The 18,207-nt window shown below is 41.8% G+C and overlaps 1 protein-coding gene across 1 annotated transcript in view; it reads right to left on the bottom strand.

Moving 5' to 3' along the window:
* Positions 1-13,571, bottom strand: part of LOC124288593 (fibropellin-1-like) — a 33,730-nt gene extending 20,159 nt beyond the window's left edge. The window contains exons 1-6 of the mRNA XM_046725144.1: positions 13,466-13,571; positions 12,809-12,969; positions 6,412-6,547; positions 5,794-5,954; positions 3,607-3,734; positions 336-2,963 (exon numbers count right to left, since the gene is read on the bottom strand). Of these exons, the coding sequence (XP_046581100.1) occupies positions 336-2,963; positions 3,607-3,734; positions 5,794-5,954; positions 6,412-6,547; positions 12,809-12,969; positions 13,466-13,534 (3,283 nt within the window). The 5' untranslated portion in view covers positions 13,535-13,571. The remainder of the gene's footprint in view (positions 1-335; positions 2,964-3,606; positions 3,735-5,793; positions 5,955-6,411; positions 6,548-12,808; positions 12,970-13,465) is intronic.
* Positions 13,572-18,207: the final 4,636 nt, after the last annotated feature.

An 18,207-nucleotide genomic window follows, 5' to 3' on the forward strand; every position in this document is an offset into this window, starting at 1 on the left:
CACACACACCGATGAAGGAACGAGACGTTGCCGTGAAAAACTACCAATTAGGAATTAATCCATAGAGCATCATGCCTTCATGACTACAAAACTTGGTTAACCTGGATGAATTCACAACCTTCATTAGTGTGAGAAATACGAATCATCAAGGATATTCTGCTACAGGTTCGACTGTACATCTCAACTCTTTAAATCTAACGAATAGATTTTAGATTGACTAACCCTTATTAAATGCCACCTGCATCGTCAGTTGTTACATTTACAGAGCACTGCCCCAATCTGACATACATTGAAATGCAACACGTACTTTTATGTTGTCAGTCTTGAATACATACCTGATGGACGTATTGTTGGAGGCATGCTCGATGGGCCTGTTTTAGGGTGTTTGGGGAGTTTCTTTGTCGAACTTGTTTGTCTGGCTGTATGATCAGATCGAACATTTGCACTTGTGTTTATTTCCATCGGCGTTGAATGACTAACTGGCACTACTGATGTTGTTGAACATGTTGTCGTTGGCGTTGCTGTTGTGACTTGAGGGGTAGTTAAAGATGTAGACCGTGTAGTCACGGTGCTTGTTCTGCGGATAGCAGATGTGGGGAGGGGTGTGGTGCTGGGCGTTTCATGAAAGGAAATACCTGGTCCTGTGGACGAATATCTAATTGCAGTAGACCTCGGTGTAGATGATGTCGACCTTGTTGAGGTCTTTGTAGATGACACAGTAGTTGGTGAAGACGCATATGTAGCTTTAAGCTTCATGTCACAGTGGGTCCCAGACCAAGGATGAACACAGATACACACGAAGGTTGTGTCTTTTGTGACACATGTCCCATTGTTAGAGCACGGGGTGCCCATGCACGGGTCTATCGTGGTGGAACACAATGGACCAGTCAAACCAGACGCACAGATACACGTGACTTGACCATGTGCCTCCAAACAAGTTGACCCCTGACTACACTGACTGTTTGCACAAAGGTCAACAGCCACATCACATCGCTGACCGGTCCATCCGTGCGGACAGGAGCAGTTGTAGCTGTAGAAGAGGTCAGTGCAACTGCCCCCATTTAAACATGGCTTCCAGGTACAGTTATCAACGAAATCTGCACAAACACTTCCTGTCCAGTTGCCGGGACACGCACAGCGGAATCCGCCATCGTAATTGACACATGTGCCGTTGTTGAGACACTGCGGTTTGAGGCACTCATTGACGTCAATGGCGCAGTCGTGGCCTGTCCAGTAGCTGCTGCAGGTACACTTGTACCCTCCTGGAACGTTCAGACACGTCGCATTGTTCTGACAAGGTCCGGCCGAACATTCATCAATTTGTGTCTGGCACTGTTGTCCGTTGTAACCACCTGGGCAGTGACATCTGTAGCCCTCGTTAGTGTTGGAGCAGGTTGCCCCGTTACCACACGGACTGGGTGGAGCACAGGCATCTTGTCTGTACTGACAGGTCAACCCCTTCCATCCAGGGCTACAGCTACAGTTATATCCGCCGTCATAGTTATAACATGAACTGCCGTGGACGCAAATACCAAGTAAACATTCATCAATGTCCTCGTCACACTTCTGTCCCTTCCATCCATACATACACTCACACTGGTAGCTGCCGTTGGAGTTTCTGCATCCTGTGGAATGATCACAAAGGTTCAGTTTACACTCATCGATATCTTGTTCACAATGAGCTCCGGTCCAGCCAGACGGACAGACGCACCAGGAACCAGTCTCGTTGCCCTGGCACGTGCCCCCATTGTCACATGAGCCTCCGTGACATGGCCCGATGAAATGTTCGCACATGCTTCCTGACCAGTCCAAGCTACAGATGCAGTGAAAGCTGCCCAGTGAGTTGACACAGGCGCCTTGGTTCAGACATGGTTTTGATAGGCATTCATTTATATCTGTTGAGCAGTTATTCCCCGTCCAGCCTCTAGAACAGTTACAGATGAGCCCTCCAGGGGTATTGGTACACGTAGCGCCATTCACACAAGCACCTGCCTCACATTCATTGGTATCTAATTCACAGCAATCTCCATGCCAGGAAGACTCACAGACGCACTGATAGGTGTATGTTCCGTCAAAACATGTGCCGTTGTTTAGACATGGGTCGTTGCGACAAAAACCGATGAAAGTCTCACATTTAAGTCCGGACCAGCCAGGGGCACATGCACAGGTTGAAGTATTCTCGTTAGCTTGTACGCAAGTACCACCATTCTGACATGTGCTGAGAGCGCATGGATCATTGGACTCCGTACAGAGCGTCCCTTTCCACTGGTGGTCACACGCACAGTTAAACGTGGTATCGTTTAGAAAACAACTGCCGCCGTTTTGACAAGGGTTTGGGGAACATCTGTAAAGTAGTGTTTGACACGTGGTCCCTGTCCAGCCTTCGGGACATGCGCAAACGTACATATCCATGTGGTTAATACAAGTAGCCCCATTCCTACACTGACCAGGAGGACACACGGGGTTGAGGTCTGTACATCGCTCCCCCACCCACTTTGCTGGGCAGGTACAGTTAAATCCACCCTGTTCGTTGCTACATGTTCCACCATTTGCACAAGGAAGTAGCTTACACTCGTCGACATCTTCTGTACAATTGTCTCCTGTCCAACTGGCCGTGCACCCACACACAACTCTCCCAGATGACACTTCACATATACCCCCATTATAACATGGGTTGGGGTCACACCCGGGGGTATATGTCTCACAGGTCGGCCCTGACCACCCTTGCGAACAACTGCAGGAGAACGTTATAGAGCCACTGACACAGGTACCATTGTTTTTACATGGGTTAGTAGCACACAATGATTGGGTTATGTTACATGATAGCCCTGTCCAGCCTTCGTTGCAGGTGCACGTGTAACTTCCGGCGGAATTTGCACATGTGCTGTTAACCGGACATACTCGATTCAGTTGAGACTTGGAGCACTCGTCGATGTCCTCTTCACACTTGTCGCCGTGCCAACCTGCAACAAACACAATCCAGAGGGAGCGGGTGAGCGCTCCAGGTAAATGAATGTGGCCATTCCCTGAGTGAGCGAGTGAGTTTAGTTTTACGTCGCATTCATCAATATTCCAGCAATATGGCGGCGGTCTGTAAATAATCAAGTCTGGACCAGACAATCCAGTGATCATTATCATGAGCATCGATCCTCGCAATTGGGACACTATGACATGTGTCAACCAAGTCAGCGAGTCTGACCGCCCGGTCATTAGTTGCCTCTTACGACAAGCATGGGTTACTGAAGTTCAATTCTAACCCGGATCTTCACGGGTTGGGGTACCATGAAGTGCTCCACACATTGTACTTATGCAGTACAGATCACGTCATGAACCGTAAGAGTACGAAGTGCGTGGGAAAAGACTCTTCATGCACCGGATATAGGGTGTATACATAGTAAATGTAGCGTAGATGAGAATGTTGACGCCTATATTCTAGGAAACACCAGTCATGTGTATTTTGTTGGCAAAACAAATAATTCCTTCAACCTTGATACCTTTATACCGTGACATTCTACAGTGACCGGACTTCTTCCTCGCGTTCTGTCGGACTGGTTGGGTCATAGGCGAACACATGCATGTACAGGAACCTATCACGACAGTATATACCTTTGTTGCAGTGAATGATCCCAGTCGTATGGTCGCAGTAGGAGTTAATGTAGGTGGTGGTGCAGTTGATGGAGCAGTCATGGCCGTAGTAGTTCGGGGTGCACCCGACGTTGACGTCTAACACTAGCCTGAAGGTATAAAAAACATTTAGCTTCGTTAGTGTTCGACTTGGGTAACAAATTAGTTTTCGGGGTTAACGAGTTTCTGTTCCAAAGAAAGTTTTTCTTAGGCTTGTATGTTAAACCGCGTTGTGGCTTTGAGTATGTCAGTGACGTTTAGGCCACTTTAAACAGTATATGACGTCACAACAGCTTTTTGAGGAGGGTGAGCCTCATGTGACGCTGATCGTACACGTTTCCACGATACTCATAGACATGTTGATGGCTGTAACCTAAGATCAGTAGATTCTGGTACGACCAAGGAAAGCAAATCTGCAGTTTCTTCGATAACTGGGCAATCCGTGCAGCTTCCACTAAGGATAATTGCGATGCTGATAACTACATTAGAAACGCAGTAATGCAGTGCACTGCAGGCACACATACATAATGATCGAATATAACTGTAACGTCTAATCAAATCAATAATACTGATGGCGAAGGTATTTATATGTGAAATGTCCATACATTCAGTTATGCCGAATATTTATATTTGTCGAAGCTTACCCTTTCCTACGTTTGCCATACATATTTCAGGTTTCTATTAGACTTACTTAAAGGACGATTAAAATATATTATGTACCGGGCAAAGAAAGTTATCACTGACTTCACTTGACCAAAAAATAGAATGTGAGATTTATGATAATTATTTTACAAACAGAATTTTCTTCAATAATTTGACTGAAAATGCATTGTATTGCAAAATTAAAAATTACACAAATCAGAGTTCATTCAAAAATTGCATCAACAGCGAGTGTGAGCACCCCGGGCATCCATACACGCCAACAGACGTCTCCTCATTGACGTCGTCAGTCGGCGGATGAAGTCAGCAGGAACCCTGTTCCATAAGTCCAAGAGAGTCTGTTCCAGTTCCTGTCGGTTCGTTGGAGGTGGTACACGCTGTCTCACCTGACGATCAAGATGATCCCAGAGATGTTCAATGGTGTTTATGGAGAACGTGCTGGTCAAGGCAATACGTTGACTTTAACATTGTGCAGGTATTCCCGAACAATTCTGGCAGTTTGATGCCTTACGTTGTCGTGCTGCGAAATGACTCCTTTTGGCTGTTGCCGAATAAAGGGAACCACAAAACGTTTATCCCTTTATATTTCTGTGAAGTTGGGCATTGAGATTACCTCGGATGATAACCATACCCCATACCAGGACGCATCTTTCATCGAACGGAAAACTTCTTGAACGCGGGTTGGCGCCAGTTGCTATCCTCTACGTCGAAAAACTCTAACTCTGCCATCGTTTCTGAACAGACAGAACCGACTTCCATCTGTAAAGAGCCCTCTCTCGCTGCCACCGACGTTGAGTTAGTAATCATTGCGGTCTTCGTTGACGGTGTAGACGGGTCGAGAACATTCCACGGAAGGGGCCGTCGCCATACCAAGTCGTCGAAGGACTGTTCGCCTGCTGATGGTCTGTAGTAGCGCTGTCGCCGACAGAAATCTGTTCCGAGAGGTGGATGTGCCGGATGTAGAGGTCTTCGGACGGTGTCTTGACTCTTGGTCTCCTCGATTTTGGGGGTCTTGAGTCTGGCCTGTTTGCTGGCAGCGGTTTATTAAGTTGCTGATGGTGGCCTGGCTGCAGTTGAAGGTTCTTACCAGCTGACGTTGTGAAGCCCCCTTATTGGCCATACCGATCGCCCTGCCTCGGTGCGCTTGCGCAAGTCTTGGCATATTCGTGGTGTTTATTTTGGTTACTGCATGCTTGCTCTGTCCAACATCGGTATTTATGCCACAATCACGCACGTGCACTTAGACCAATGTCACAAAATTACGTTTTTCAAGCATTGAAAAATGCAGGATTCGTTCGAAGTTTTCTGACAGCTGTGTTGATATCGGGATCATGTTGCGTTTTGGCGAATGTTTTCTGCATTGTTTCATACCTGTACCAGCGGGGTTTTTTTTGCTTTTTTTATATTTTTATACAATTACTTTAAAAGTGATAACTTTCTTTTGCCCGGTAGTTTACATGCGCGTATTCCCTTTAAGATTGGTTTAAGAGATCACTGTCAGTGACATACACAGTACTCGTCCTCGTGCCAGTCAACGTCAGCGAGACCACATCAGTGGAGTTCGTTGTCAAGGGAGTTGTAAGGGTGGTGTTGAACACGTCAATGGGGACGTCTGAAGAGCCAGTATTACTGTCCATCACGTTTATCAAGAAAGGCGTCCCGGTGCCTTGCTGAAGGAAACAAGTTCCGAATGTTCATGAGAAGGGCGAGACAGTAGGGGGAGAGGAATATGACATCGCCCTTTTTTCTATCGATCTTTTATTAGCACGTGCCTTGCAGGCCTTAATAATGACGTTTCATATTTGCAAATAGGTCATTTTAGAAATCTTAAAACGTTTGTTTATTCTTTGTGTTCTCTTTCACTCACTGGGACAGGAGGTCACACTCACAAACACTGGCTCTCACAAACATTGCTTCTCACTCAACTGCCGGCACTCACGAATTAGCACAGTCTTTCTCTTCGTTTACTTACTATCAGCACAAACGCTAAGTCACAAACACAAGCAGAGGCTCGCGTCCACAAGGGTCAGTGTTAAAGACTCACACGTACCGCCATTTACTCACAGAGACTCTCATACGAGCACAGTTATTGCAAGGGTAACTTACACGTCATTGGTATTCACTTACTGGATGCCAGTCAGGTAGGTGCAGAACAACGGGGTTCAGCGTTTGGTTGCCTATGTGGTCGTCGAAGGTGACGTTGTTGGCGTCGTATGTGACATCGGTGGCGATGTACGCACCGCTGCATTTGCCACTGACGAAACTGTAAACACAGACGGGAGATAACAGACTGAGACGTCGCAACATACCAGAGACCATCCGACCTGTTCTACCCCTGAAAGGTTATGAGGAATGGAATCCGAGATAGTTACTTCTGTGCAGCGGGGATGTTGTGACTCAGACGTTAACGTTCAGCGTTGACAACGCAGGTTTGATTATCGTTTTTGGTATAAATTATGAAAATTTTAGTGTTAACCGCAGAGATATTTCTTGAATTTTGCATGATAGGCATATCAAATGGCTGCAGTAACTAATGCATCTCACGCTCCACTCCAAAGTGTACAACAACCTACTCAGCTTTACAACAAATGGAAAAAATGAGAAACGAAAGTAGCCCACCTAACCACTGGGTAGACTAGTGGTAGACTGTGTTTTATGTTCATCCCCATGCTTACCTCTTATCACTGATCTAAATATCTTTGACTTCTCACCGCTGTATTCAGATGTGCACTGCCCAGTAACATTTAGCTTAGCTAAAATAACTCTTCAGGAATCAGAGACAGGCACCCAAAGCACCGCTAAAACAACTCACAGCTCATGCTCTAAACCAAAGCGATATATATAGTCAAAAAAGAAACTTCACATTCTTTCTTCAGGGCACTATAAAAGAACAAGAGATGGTAAGATGGTTAAATTGTTATTATTTCATTGCTGAGATCTGTGTGATGTACTCGATACACTGACAGTGCCATAATCAGTTCCATTAGGCTACACCGCCGTTCCAAAACATGGGTATACAGAATGTCAAGTCACAAGAATAAAAATGCGACATTTCTCAGTTCAATATCTTGTATGGCCGCCCCGCGCATTCACCACTGCCAAACACCGTCTCCTCATCGACTGCCTGATGCTTGTGAACACGTGGTTGGGGATTGTGCGCCATTGCTCTTGCAAGGCAGCGCCAAGTTCCTGCAAATTCTGAGGTTGGTTCCTAAGACCACGAAGCCTTCTCCCAAGTGCATCCCAAACGTGCTCTATTGGATTAAGGTCAGGGGACCTCGATGGCCATTCCATGACGTTGATTCCGCGGTATGCGGCCGAGCATTATCATGCTGGAACTGTAGACCTGGGCCATGAGCCGCCATGAAAGGAACGAGTTCAGGGTGAGCACCTGGTCGCGGTAAGCAGCAGCTGTGAGGTTTCCACGGATGACCAGAAGTCGGGAACGGTTGTTCCCACAGAAAGCACCCCACACCATGCAACTTCCGCCCCCGAATCTGTCGACTTCCTGTACACAACATTGGCCATACCTTCACGACGTCGTCTCCAGACTCTATGCCTGCCGTCCGCGAATCTGAAGGTAAACCTCATTCATCGCTAAAGACGACTCGATTCCAGTCTCTCTGGGTCCATCGTAGGTGACGTTGCGCCCACAGCAGACGTTGACGTTGATGAAACGGCGTCAATATTGGCCCACGATATGGACGTCGAGAATGGAGATTGGCAGCCCGCAACCGATTTCGAATGGTCTGTGAGGACAGTCGACCTCTAAACATATCAGCCCTGGTTCGTGTAGCCAGCAGACATCTGTCACGTAGGTGACGTTGGACGATTTGACGGTCTTCTGCTCGTGACGTCACACGTGGACGACCCGACCTTGGGCGATCAGAAGTGGTGCCAGTTTGTTGTAGACGACCTCGCAAGTCATACACAGTACGACGTCTGCATCCCATTGCTCTTGCGACGTCAATAACTGATCTTCCCGCTTGCAACATGCCAACGGCACGTTCACGTTGCACATTTGACAATCGTGGCATTTCAAGTACCGTTAGAACTGTGGTTTAAAAGTGTTTTTTCAATTCTTGAGGCCAATGCAAACACGTGCATATGAAGAAAACTTCGATGCGAAGATCACGTGATCGACTGCACGTGCAAAACCTGATTTGGCACTAACGTCATTTGCACGACGAATGGATGGGTTTGAGTGGGTTTTGCTCACGTTTTTCTAGAGTCGAAAGATAGGGATCCCATTTCGGATACATAGATGTATCATCAGAGAAAAAGTATTCATTATTTTCAAATTACATTTTGTGAAGTTTCTTTTTTGACTCAGTATATATAATACACAGAAAACCGGTGAATACCTCCAAAAGTTGGATATAACTGAGATAAATAATCTGACAGTGAAAACACACGCTGCTTGGCTTGATCCATCCTCGATAATCTCCAGGGTATACGTTACGATCACTCTCCACTATACCCTGGATGCATCCACGGCTTGGCCCGGTGCTTTTATTACCTCCCTTGGGTGGCTTTTTATCCAATCAGGTGTCTACGCTGGGAATTTGAGCGAACCAATCACAACTCACTTTCGCTTCTTAAATTATCTAACCGTTTAAACTTGGCAACACAATTGATGCAGAGGTACTCTGAAAGAGGTAGAAGGAGTTCTTTTATATATATTTTTAAAGTTTCAGATCTGTCAATTTGTCTGTATTATTTCCTCAAAAATCTGAGTGGCACTGCGAACAAACCTTCGGGACTGCGACCGCTATCTTTGTTGACATTGGCAAGCTCGGATATGTAACGGCGGCTTAGCTGATTGGCTACTGTGAGAATGTGGAGCCAGCAAAGGGAGGCAATATAATTATCTGGCCAAGCCGTGGATGGATCCAGGGTATAGTAGAGAGTGATCGTAATGTATACCCTGGAGATTATCGAGGATGGGCTTGATCAAGCTGACCCAGTAACAGTCAATGACATCACTAACGAGGAAAACCTTCGGAGTCCGAAAACATAGAGAATTTACGAAGAAGGACCGAACATGTAAACCTTGGTTCGGAGCAGAATGTTATAAAGATCGTAAGATATTTCATAAAGCAAAACGACGTTTACGAAAACACTACTCCATTTATAATAAACGCGTATTTAGGTTTGAATAAAAAAATTATAAAAAGTGTATGGATAGACATATAAAGCGGTACAAAGAGGAAATCGGTAAAATGTTTAGGGAGACCCATAAGCACTCTCCTAAACAATTCTGGACACTTTAAATGGTGATAAGATTGATAGCACTGATAACATAGATATTGATGTATTATACAAATTCTTCAAATCACTTAATGATTCGGAACCGGAGGAATCAGAACTCGACGCAAGCGGAAGTAATAGTCAACTAAATTGTGAAATATTGAATAGCAATATTACAGAGGGAGAAATTAGGGCAGCCACAAAGCAACTGAAACGATGTAAGGCATCTGGAATAGACTTGATCGAAAACGAATATTTAATTGATAGTTGCGATTTATTAACCCCCTTGTTAGTCGAACTTTTTAATTTGGTATTTGAAAAAACCACTCTGCTCGATTCTTGGCTTACTGGAATAATTAAACCAATTCACAAAAAAAGGAGATACTTCGGATCCAATCTCGTATAGACATATTACCATCCTAAGTTGTTTTGGGAAACTATTTACAAAAATATTGAACAACCGCCTATCAAACCTATTGAAAACAATATATTGACGCCAGCACAAGCTGGATTTAGAAAACCATTCTCGACTGCCGACAACTTGTTTGTTATCTATAACCTCGAGCATGCAGATATTGAAAAGTAAAAAAAAACTTATATTGTGCTTTTATAGACTTCACCAAGGCTTTTGACACAGTTTGGAGAGCAGGTCTGAGGAAGAAATTGCAAACTATTGGTATTGAAGGGAGGTTTCTGACACTTGTAAAAGCAATGTACAATGGTATCAAATCTTTCGTGCAATATAATAATAGTGTATCGGCCTACTTCACGTGCAATAATGGCGTGAGACAGGGAGAAAATCTATCACCTTTGCTATTTTCAATCTTTGTTAATGATATTGAATCACACCTCCTTTCTTCTGACTATAATGGTGTTAGAATGGATTATGTTCAAGATAAAGATATTCAACTCTTCAAACAACTTTTAATTTTACTTTTTGCAGGTGATACCGTCTTTTTCGATAAATTCGAATCATATTGTAATACATGGAAATTAACTGTCAATATAAGTAAAACCAAAATTCTTATCTGTGGGAGTTGACCAGCAAACACCTCAAAATTGATTTTTTATTATAACAGCAAAAGACTTGATATCGTAGATACATACAACTTCCTAGGCATCACGTTTCACAGAAATAGAAGACTAGTCACAAGTATCAGGATCTCGGTGACAGTGCCACTAAAGCCATGTTCAGTCTGTTCAAAAAAGCACGAAATATCGACTTGCCGTTGGACTGTTTGTTGTTTGCCTTTGATTCAATGATATTTCCTATACTTATTTAATGCTCAGAAATTTGGTGTATTGAAAATGTGGAATGTCTGGAAAAAATCCATCTAAAATTTCTACGACTTATTACAAGACTAAGGAATTCCACACCTCGATTTATGCTCTATGGGGAGCTCGGCAGATTCCCAATCACGATAACTATCTATAAACGTCTCATTACCTTTTGGCATAAACTTACCAACCATAATGGAGTCAATAAACTTTCACAACTTATTTATAATTACTTGATAGTGGAAAATGAAAGCGGAAAATTACTAGAAAACCCATGGCTGGTAAAAGTTAGGCTATTTTAGACGATACCGGATTATTGTATCTATTCAAAACCCCGTCCTCTTGTACAACTCAGTGGCTAGCTTCACAGGTAGAATAGATACTTAAGGACCAATATGTTCAAAAATGGAGAAATGATGTTGCTTCAAGCTCAAAAGGATTTTATTATCAATACCTTAAACGGTATCCACTATTTGACACATACCTATATTTCCCAAAGCGAATATCAATTCCATTATTAAGATTTATTACATCTAATCACAATCTACCAATAGAAACGGGCCACTGGTAGAACATCCCACGCATTGATAAAACTTGTAAACTCTGTCAATCTGCAATTATTGCTGATGAGTTGCATTATATTTTTTAATGTCAAAGTCTCTCTGATGCCAGGAAAATGTATTTATCATCCCACAAAATAAAATATCAAAGTCTGCAAAATCTTGTTAAATTATTTACAACTAATGACACTAAAGAAATTGTCAATTTATCAAAATTTGTATCAAGAGTATCAGCCCTAATAAGAAATATAAACTGAGACTAGTTTTTGTATTCATATATCATGTATATACTATATATTATTATTAGGGCTCCTTGCCTCTAGGCAGGAGACCTATTGTAATCGTTCGGATTATTATTATTATTATTTATTGTTCCGCCGAGTTTTGTATCAAACATAACTCCTAAACCAATGCTCCGAATCGCTAACAAAAAATCACACAAATGCGCACCGAGGTGTAGATATTCCCCTTAAAACTCTTTAGGCTCTTGGCCCAATAGCAAAGGGGAGATAATTCAAAATTAATTCCAAAATTTCAACGTTTGACAGCAAATATCTCAAGAACTAATTGTTCCAACACTTCCAAAGTTCTTGTACAGATGCACAATCGAATTCCCAACAATTTTGCCTGGACGGGTCAAGTCGCTAAAACGTACCGTTTGGCAGTTATTTTTGTTTTCAGTTTTTGGCCATGTTTTTCAGCACTTTTCTGAGTAGTTTGCTTTCAAAATGTGCACATTCTGTACAAAAAGTGCCAGTATGGTAGGTGATGTCCTGGTGATTCCAGAACACTAATTGTTTTGAACGTAGACCCAAGAACAACTGAGATACAGCCTTCTAAAGAGGGAACTATTTCTTCTCCGTAACTACTTAAAGGTACATGACCCCCGTGACCCCGGCTGTATTTGGAGGATCCGCTCGCCTGTCAAAACACGTGTTCTGGCTCCGTTTTGGACGATGATATCTAGCCCTCAGATAAAATAGATAGAAAGTAAAGCCAAGGAGACCTCATCGTTGCCTGCAACTATATTTTATCTTTACATTTGCTTGATATATAAAATATTTGTATTTGCTCTTGTACCACCAACTGTGGTTATTTGAGAATAAAATGATTGATTGGGCCCCAGACTGAAGATCCAGACGCGAACCCACTTTATCACAGGGTCACATCACAGGGTCACAGGCAAAACAGTGAGAAGTGAATACAATCCACCGACCCATGGGGATCCCTAACGCCCTTGATTTAACAGTGCGAAGTATTGAACTCACCTGCCTCAACAGAGAATGAACCCTGTGAAGTATTAAACTCACCTGCCTAAAGAGAGAATGAACTGTACAAAGTATAGAACTCACCTGCGTACACAAAGAATGAACTGTACAAAGTATAGAACTCACCTGCGTAAACAAAGAATGAACTGTGTGAAGTATAGAACTCACCTGCCTAGACAGAGAATGAACTGTGTGTCGCATTGGTTTGGACACATGTGGCCGAAGGCGGGTTGTTCATTTTCATCGCAGCATCGGTTGTCGTAGGTTACACCTTTGGCGTTGACATACTTTCGGAAATGCAGATGCACATCTACGCTGCACAGACATTCCTGGGGACCGAAAGGGATTTCTTATACATTACACATTTAATCATACATTTAGTGGATTGAAAACAGATGTTTCTGAGTAAATGCTTGAGTCAGTGAGTGAGTGAGTTTAGGTTTACACCGATTATAGCAATATTCTAGTAATATCGCGGCGGGGGTCACCATAAATGTGCACCACACATTGAATCATGTGGGGAATCGAACCTGGGTCTTCGGCAAGACGAGCGGACGATTTAACCACAAGGCTACCCCACTATATGTTTGTTCACAGTGTACAATCTTTGGAAATGAAAAGTACATTCATCCAGCAGCGGGTAGTGCATACTAAGCTGACAAGTTTGAAAGAAACGCTCGTCTTTTGTTGCACAAGGGTGTTTGTCTATACAAATACTTATTGTACTATATATTATGTTAGTGTTACGACTGCTATCTGATATTTAAAACCTCTTCGTGATCATAACTTACAGATATTTCACAAGAAATGTGAATACATTCTTACCTCAACAACTAATAGACTTGATATAAGCAGTAGACCTACAAGGCCACAAACTGACAGCTTTGACTTCATTTTGGACGCTGACAACACAGCCTGTTGGGCCACGTGAGCTGTGAGATATGTGGTGGTAGCGACTGTTATTGTGTGATAACAACCGTATCAATGATAACGATGATAACAAGTAGAGCGATATGCGTGTTGCAATCTTTGTGCCTGTTGCTGAACCAGGCTATTCGTCCTCACCCCATTGCCAGATGCTCCATTGGTCATATTCCCCATTGTCAGATGCCCCATTAATCAGATGCCCCATTTTTGTCAGATGCTCCTATTTCTTGTTAGATGTCCCATTGTCAGATGCCGCAATAGTCAGAGGCCGAATTTGTCAGATGTCGCATCGGCCAGATGCTCCATATCTTTTCAGATGCATCCAGGATTCGAACCTACTCCTGTCTCCTAATCTTGTTTAATCTGGGTTTTGAACCCTTGATTACATACCTTGCACAGTTAGCTCCGCCTTCATATGATCAGTCTGGGCACAATGGAGTCGCAGTGACACATTGATAAGTGCCACCACAACCTCATTCTGACATGATCCACTGTGGATGTATTCAGGTTAAAGTGACAGGCAGGGTCCTCGGGGTTATAAACACTGCTGACCAGTACCTGTATCTATGTCTGTGTCTCACACCGGTAACCTCGGTGATATTGAGGACATCACTGAGATAAGTAGAGTTTATCTAAGGTGCATAGGCAGTATGGGGATCCTCATAATGAAATATGATTATTAGGACCAGAATAGAACGGACAGAACAGAATAATCCTCTATTATCTCAAAGAGAAATTTGTTTTGTATCACCGTGTTCGGCGTAAGAAGACACCCTGATGCTGAGAAAATAAACAAAGGGGACGGTTATTCAAAGATCCTGCTATTGTGAACACACGTTTAAAAGTCAATGAAACTAAAATATTATCGTCAATAGTTACCAGTCAAAAATTATAATACATATACTATTAATTGATGACACATCCCTTCCACGTTACTGGCTAAAATATTAGGGACTGGACTGTCATGTAAATTGTTTGGTCTGACATGTGGTATGGCAGCCCTTAATACGACAGAGCACCTAATACGGCGCTTGCAGTAGTTGGAGGTAGATGTTGTTAAACTGAGTTTTATAAGCAAATTGCACGTAAAGGGTAAAAGCAACTCCCTCTTCTCTAAATCATGCATACTGAGGATCACTGAAAATGTCGTCTGCAAGCAAGTAAACAAAGGGGGATAACTCTTCACAAACTAATGAAAAAGGATTAACTGAGTTGTCTCTCTTGGATGAAACCAAGCACTTGATAGCTGGTCAAGGTTGTTCATACTAGAAATCCAATTAAACATATTCCTAAAATTCTCAATAAATTCTGGTCATACTATAGTTGATTTTTGAGTATTATAACAAGGACATCAGATCAGCTAAAGTGATTTCAAGTAGAACAGGCATCCCTTTGTCCACTATTTATCGTGTTTTGAAAAATATTGCAAATGGATATGGCATTGAGCACCAGGGAGGCGCAGGGAGGCCCAGAAAATTGACTGTCGGTGACAGGAGGCGGCTTGGTAGTCTTGTTTCTAAAAACAAACGAAGGAGTTAAGAAAACTTAAGGCTGGATATGATTGATAGAGAACTGAACTGTCTGTAAGGAGACAATTAGAACTGAGCTGCATGCAATGGGTTGGCAGAAAAGTCGAGGAATTCCATCACCGATCATGAAACCTGAACAAAAGGAGCGAAGGTTGAACTGGTGCTTACAGCATAGAAATTTTAACTGGGACAATGTGATTTTCTCAGATGAAAGTCCTGTGTGGCTGTTTCCTAATACACTGAAATTCTTGACCAAACAAACTGAAAAACCTTTATATCAGCGCCCTAAGTACAGTCCGAAATGTAACGTGCGGGGTGGCACATCTGTGTTAGGGGACCACGACTTTGATCAGTAGTATGCTCCGCCGCATTGAAGCCTGCATTGCTGCCCATGGTGACTTGACAAAATACTAACTGTTCACCTGTCTTTGAATCTGGAGTTATGTTCTGCTAATATTCACATTTAATACTTGAGTAATGAGTGAAAAAAAAAATATTTAAAATTACAATATTAAATTCTCAATAATTTCTGGTTGTACTGTATTCGTGGCCTTATTATTAAACACGTCATGTGATTACATCAAACCGAAGGACCTAAAATATTAAAATACACATTAGATTTATTTGAGGCGGTAAACATATATTGTCACTGAGTGGTTATTGCGTGCTTCCTACTGATCAAGAAGATATAGACACCATTATCTCCCGCCTCAGTGGCAGAACAGTGTGCATAATTCAAGGAAATGCAATGCCATTTACCGCATATATCAATAGAGGTTTGTGATAACAGCTGGCATTATGATAGTTCACTGAAGGGTATTTGAAACCTAGTCTGTCGTGTTAATGATAAATCTAAAAACAATACCCAAATCACAACAAAACTTGCCTGATGGGATACAAGGAGAAACATTTTCTGTATCTTAAAAGGATCTCTTCTCTTGTTCAAGTTCAACATTATGTACAGTACATGACGAACCAGTTCAGTGTGTACCTGATTAGACTAAAACTAGGTCTTGTATATATTTGTTTCATGGTCTGTATGACAGACTAGTATCTGATGTGTATGTAAAGTTGTAGAAGGAATATTTACGTTTATAAGGTAATGCCTCCACACGTAACGGGTGGTAAAGAACACCTTCCTATGCCTTGTGAAAAACTTCGTGACAGAACATAGTATATTATTACAGTAATTGTGTATGTACAAATACGTGCCTTAGTAATTGTTTGATCGGCATTCTTCAAGTTGGTGAGTCGATAATAAAGTATACGACTTTATGGATAACAACTTCTTGTTTATTGCATAGGGCGACGTTTCAGGGTAGATTGGCCTTAAGGACTAAAAGCCTCAAAACGGTGATCTACTACGAAACGCCGAAACAACGCTCTATGCAATAAACAAGGTGTTAGCGATAAAGTCGTATACTTTATTATGTGCTTTAGTATACAGAAAATACGTGTATTAACTGTGCAACAATAAAACAACAATTATTTTTTTATTTTCAAACAGACTGGCACAGTATAACTGTTGGGAGACGAATACAATTATATAAAGTAAATTATCCAAATATGAATTTTGCTTGATATAGTATGCGAGGAATTATATGTTAATCTCTCAGTAAATTGATAAAGTAATTCCGGTAACCAATATGGGAAACAAAACGCGAATCTCTTTTCAAAAATGTAAATATGACAAGAAACGAAATATATGATAAACAAGCCTGTCCTTAAGCAATTTGTAGCAAGCTACATGGTGGGTCCTATTGCGACGAACTGTCTAGATTTTTTACACACCTACCTACAGCCTATCTAGACGAGCTATCAATCGAACAAGTTATATCGTACAAACTGTCATAACGAGATGTCAACTCGATTTATCATCAAAATTCGTTTTATCACGTGTTTGAACAGCACGTGAAAAATCACACGTTTTCCGCGAAGCAAGTAGCTATCAGACTGTCGGTTCCTGTTGTCTGTCCATGCTTCAAATGAATACATGTAAAGTGATAATCATTGAAAATGGAAATATATATACGAAGTGTTCAATCTTTACCATACTACAGCTTGCCACAAAATATAAGCCTGGAGATGAAATAGAAACTATGTATATGCTAGTCATTTTTCAGAAATTTATCTTGAGTCTAATCCGTGAAGAAGGGTATGCGCCACCATGACATACCAGATTATTGGTTTCTAAGTGCCAAACTAATCAATTATTGATCATGCGTTACATTCCATGGTTTTATAAACGCAGCTAGTTAGTGAAATTGGTCGATAATTTGAAGGATCGGTATGGTCACGTGTAGGTTAAGGAATTGGAACAATTCCACTGACGTCCAAATGCTATCAATTTTTTTTAAAAGTGTTTCTAAACACGATTCTTTAAGTGCTTCAAGAGTTAATACAACTACTATCAGTTACTGCAGCAGTATATTGACCTTGTTTAAGAGGTGAGGTGAGGTGAAATTGGGTTTAACGTCGTGCCTTGTTTAAGAGCTTTATGACGCTCATGAATTGAAAACATTTCATTATTATCTTCCCCATTTTCTGAATTAAAATTAAGTATTTCTTTTCTTGCTGCTTTAGATAATTTTAGGTACATAGTTAGACGAAGAAGAATGTTTAGCCAAAGTTTCTGCTAGTATATTTGCAATATCTGAAGTATCTGTTAATATTTCATTTCCATTTTTAAGGTGGTGGATGCAAGTTTTAGAGTTTTTACCTTTGATCCTTTGTACCATACTCCATGCGGTGGACATTGGCGTACGTGAATTTATTCTTAACACATATTTTTTTACGTTTACTTTGTTTAAAAATATGCCTCGCTTTTGCATTCAAGATTTTGTATCTGTTTAGATTATGGTCCTTAGTATGGCGACATATCCCCTATATCCCACATATTTCCTAAGAACATAGTTATGAATTAAACCATGGTTTTAAAGAACAGCAGACCTTTTTAAGATACAGTCAACTCTGATGATTAGTTCATAAGAAAACATTTTATGGGATCAAGAATGCCCATGAAATATTCAGGTTTCAATTTGTTAATACACATAGTTACATATAAAAGCCAGTTTGGTGTTATTCCACGAAAGAGGTTGATCTCCCCCACCT

This window comes from Haliotis rubra, unplaced genomic scaffold (assembly GCF_003918875.1).
Source record: "Haliotis rubra isolate DU_JTF1 unplaced genomic scaffold, ASM391887v1 Scf420, whole genome shotgun sequence".
NCBI classification, from domain to species: domain Eukaryota; kingdom Metazoa; phylum Mollusca; class Gastropoda; order Lepetellida; family Haliotidae; genus Haliotis; species Haliotis rubra.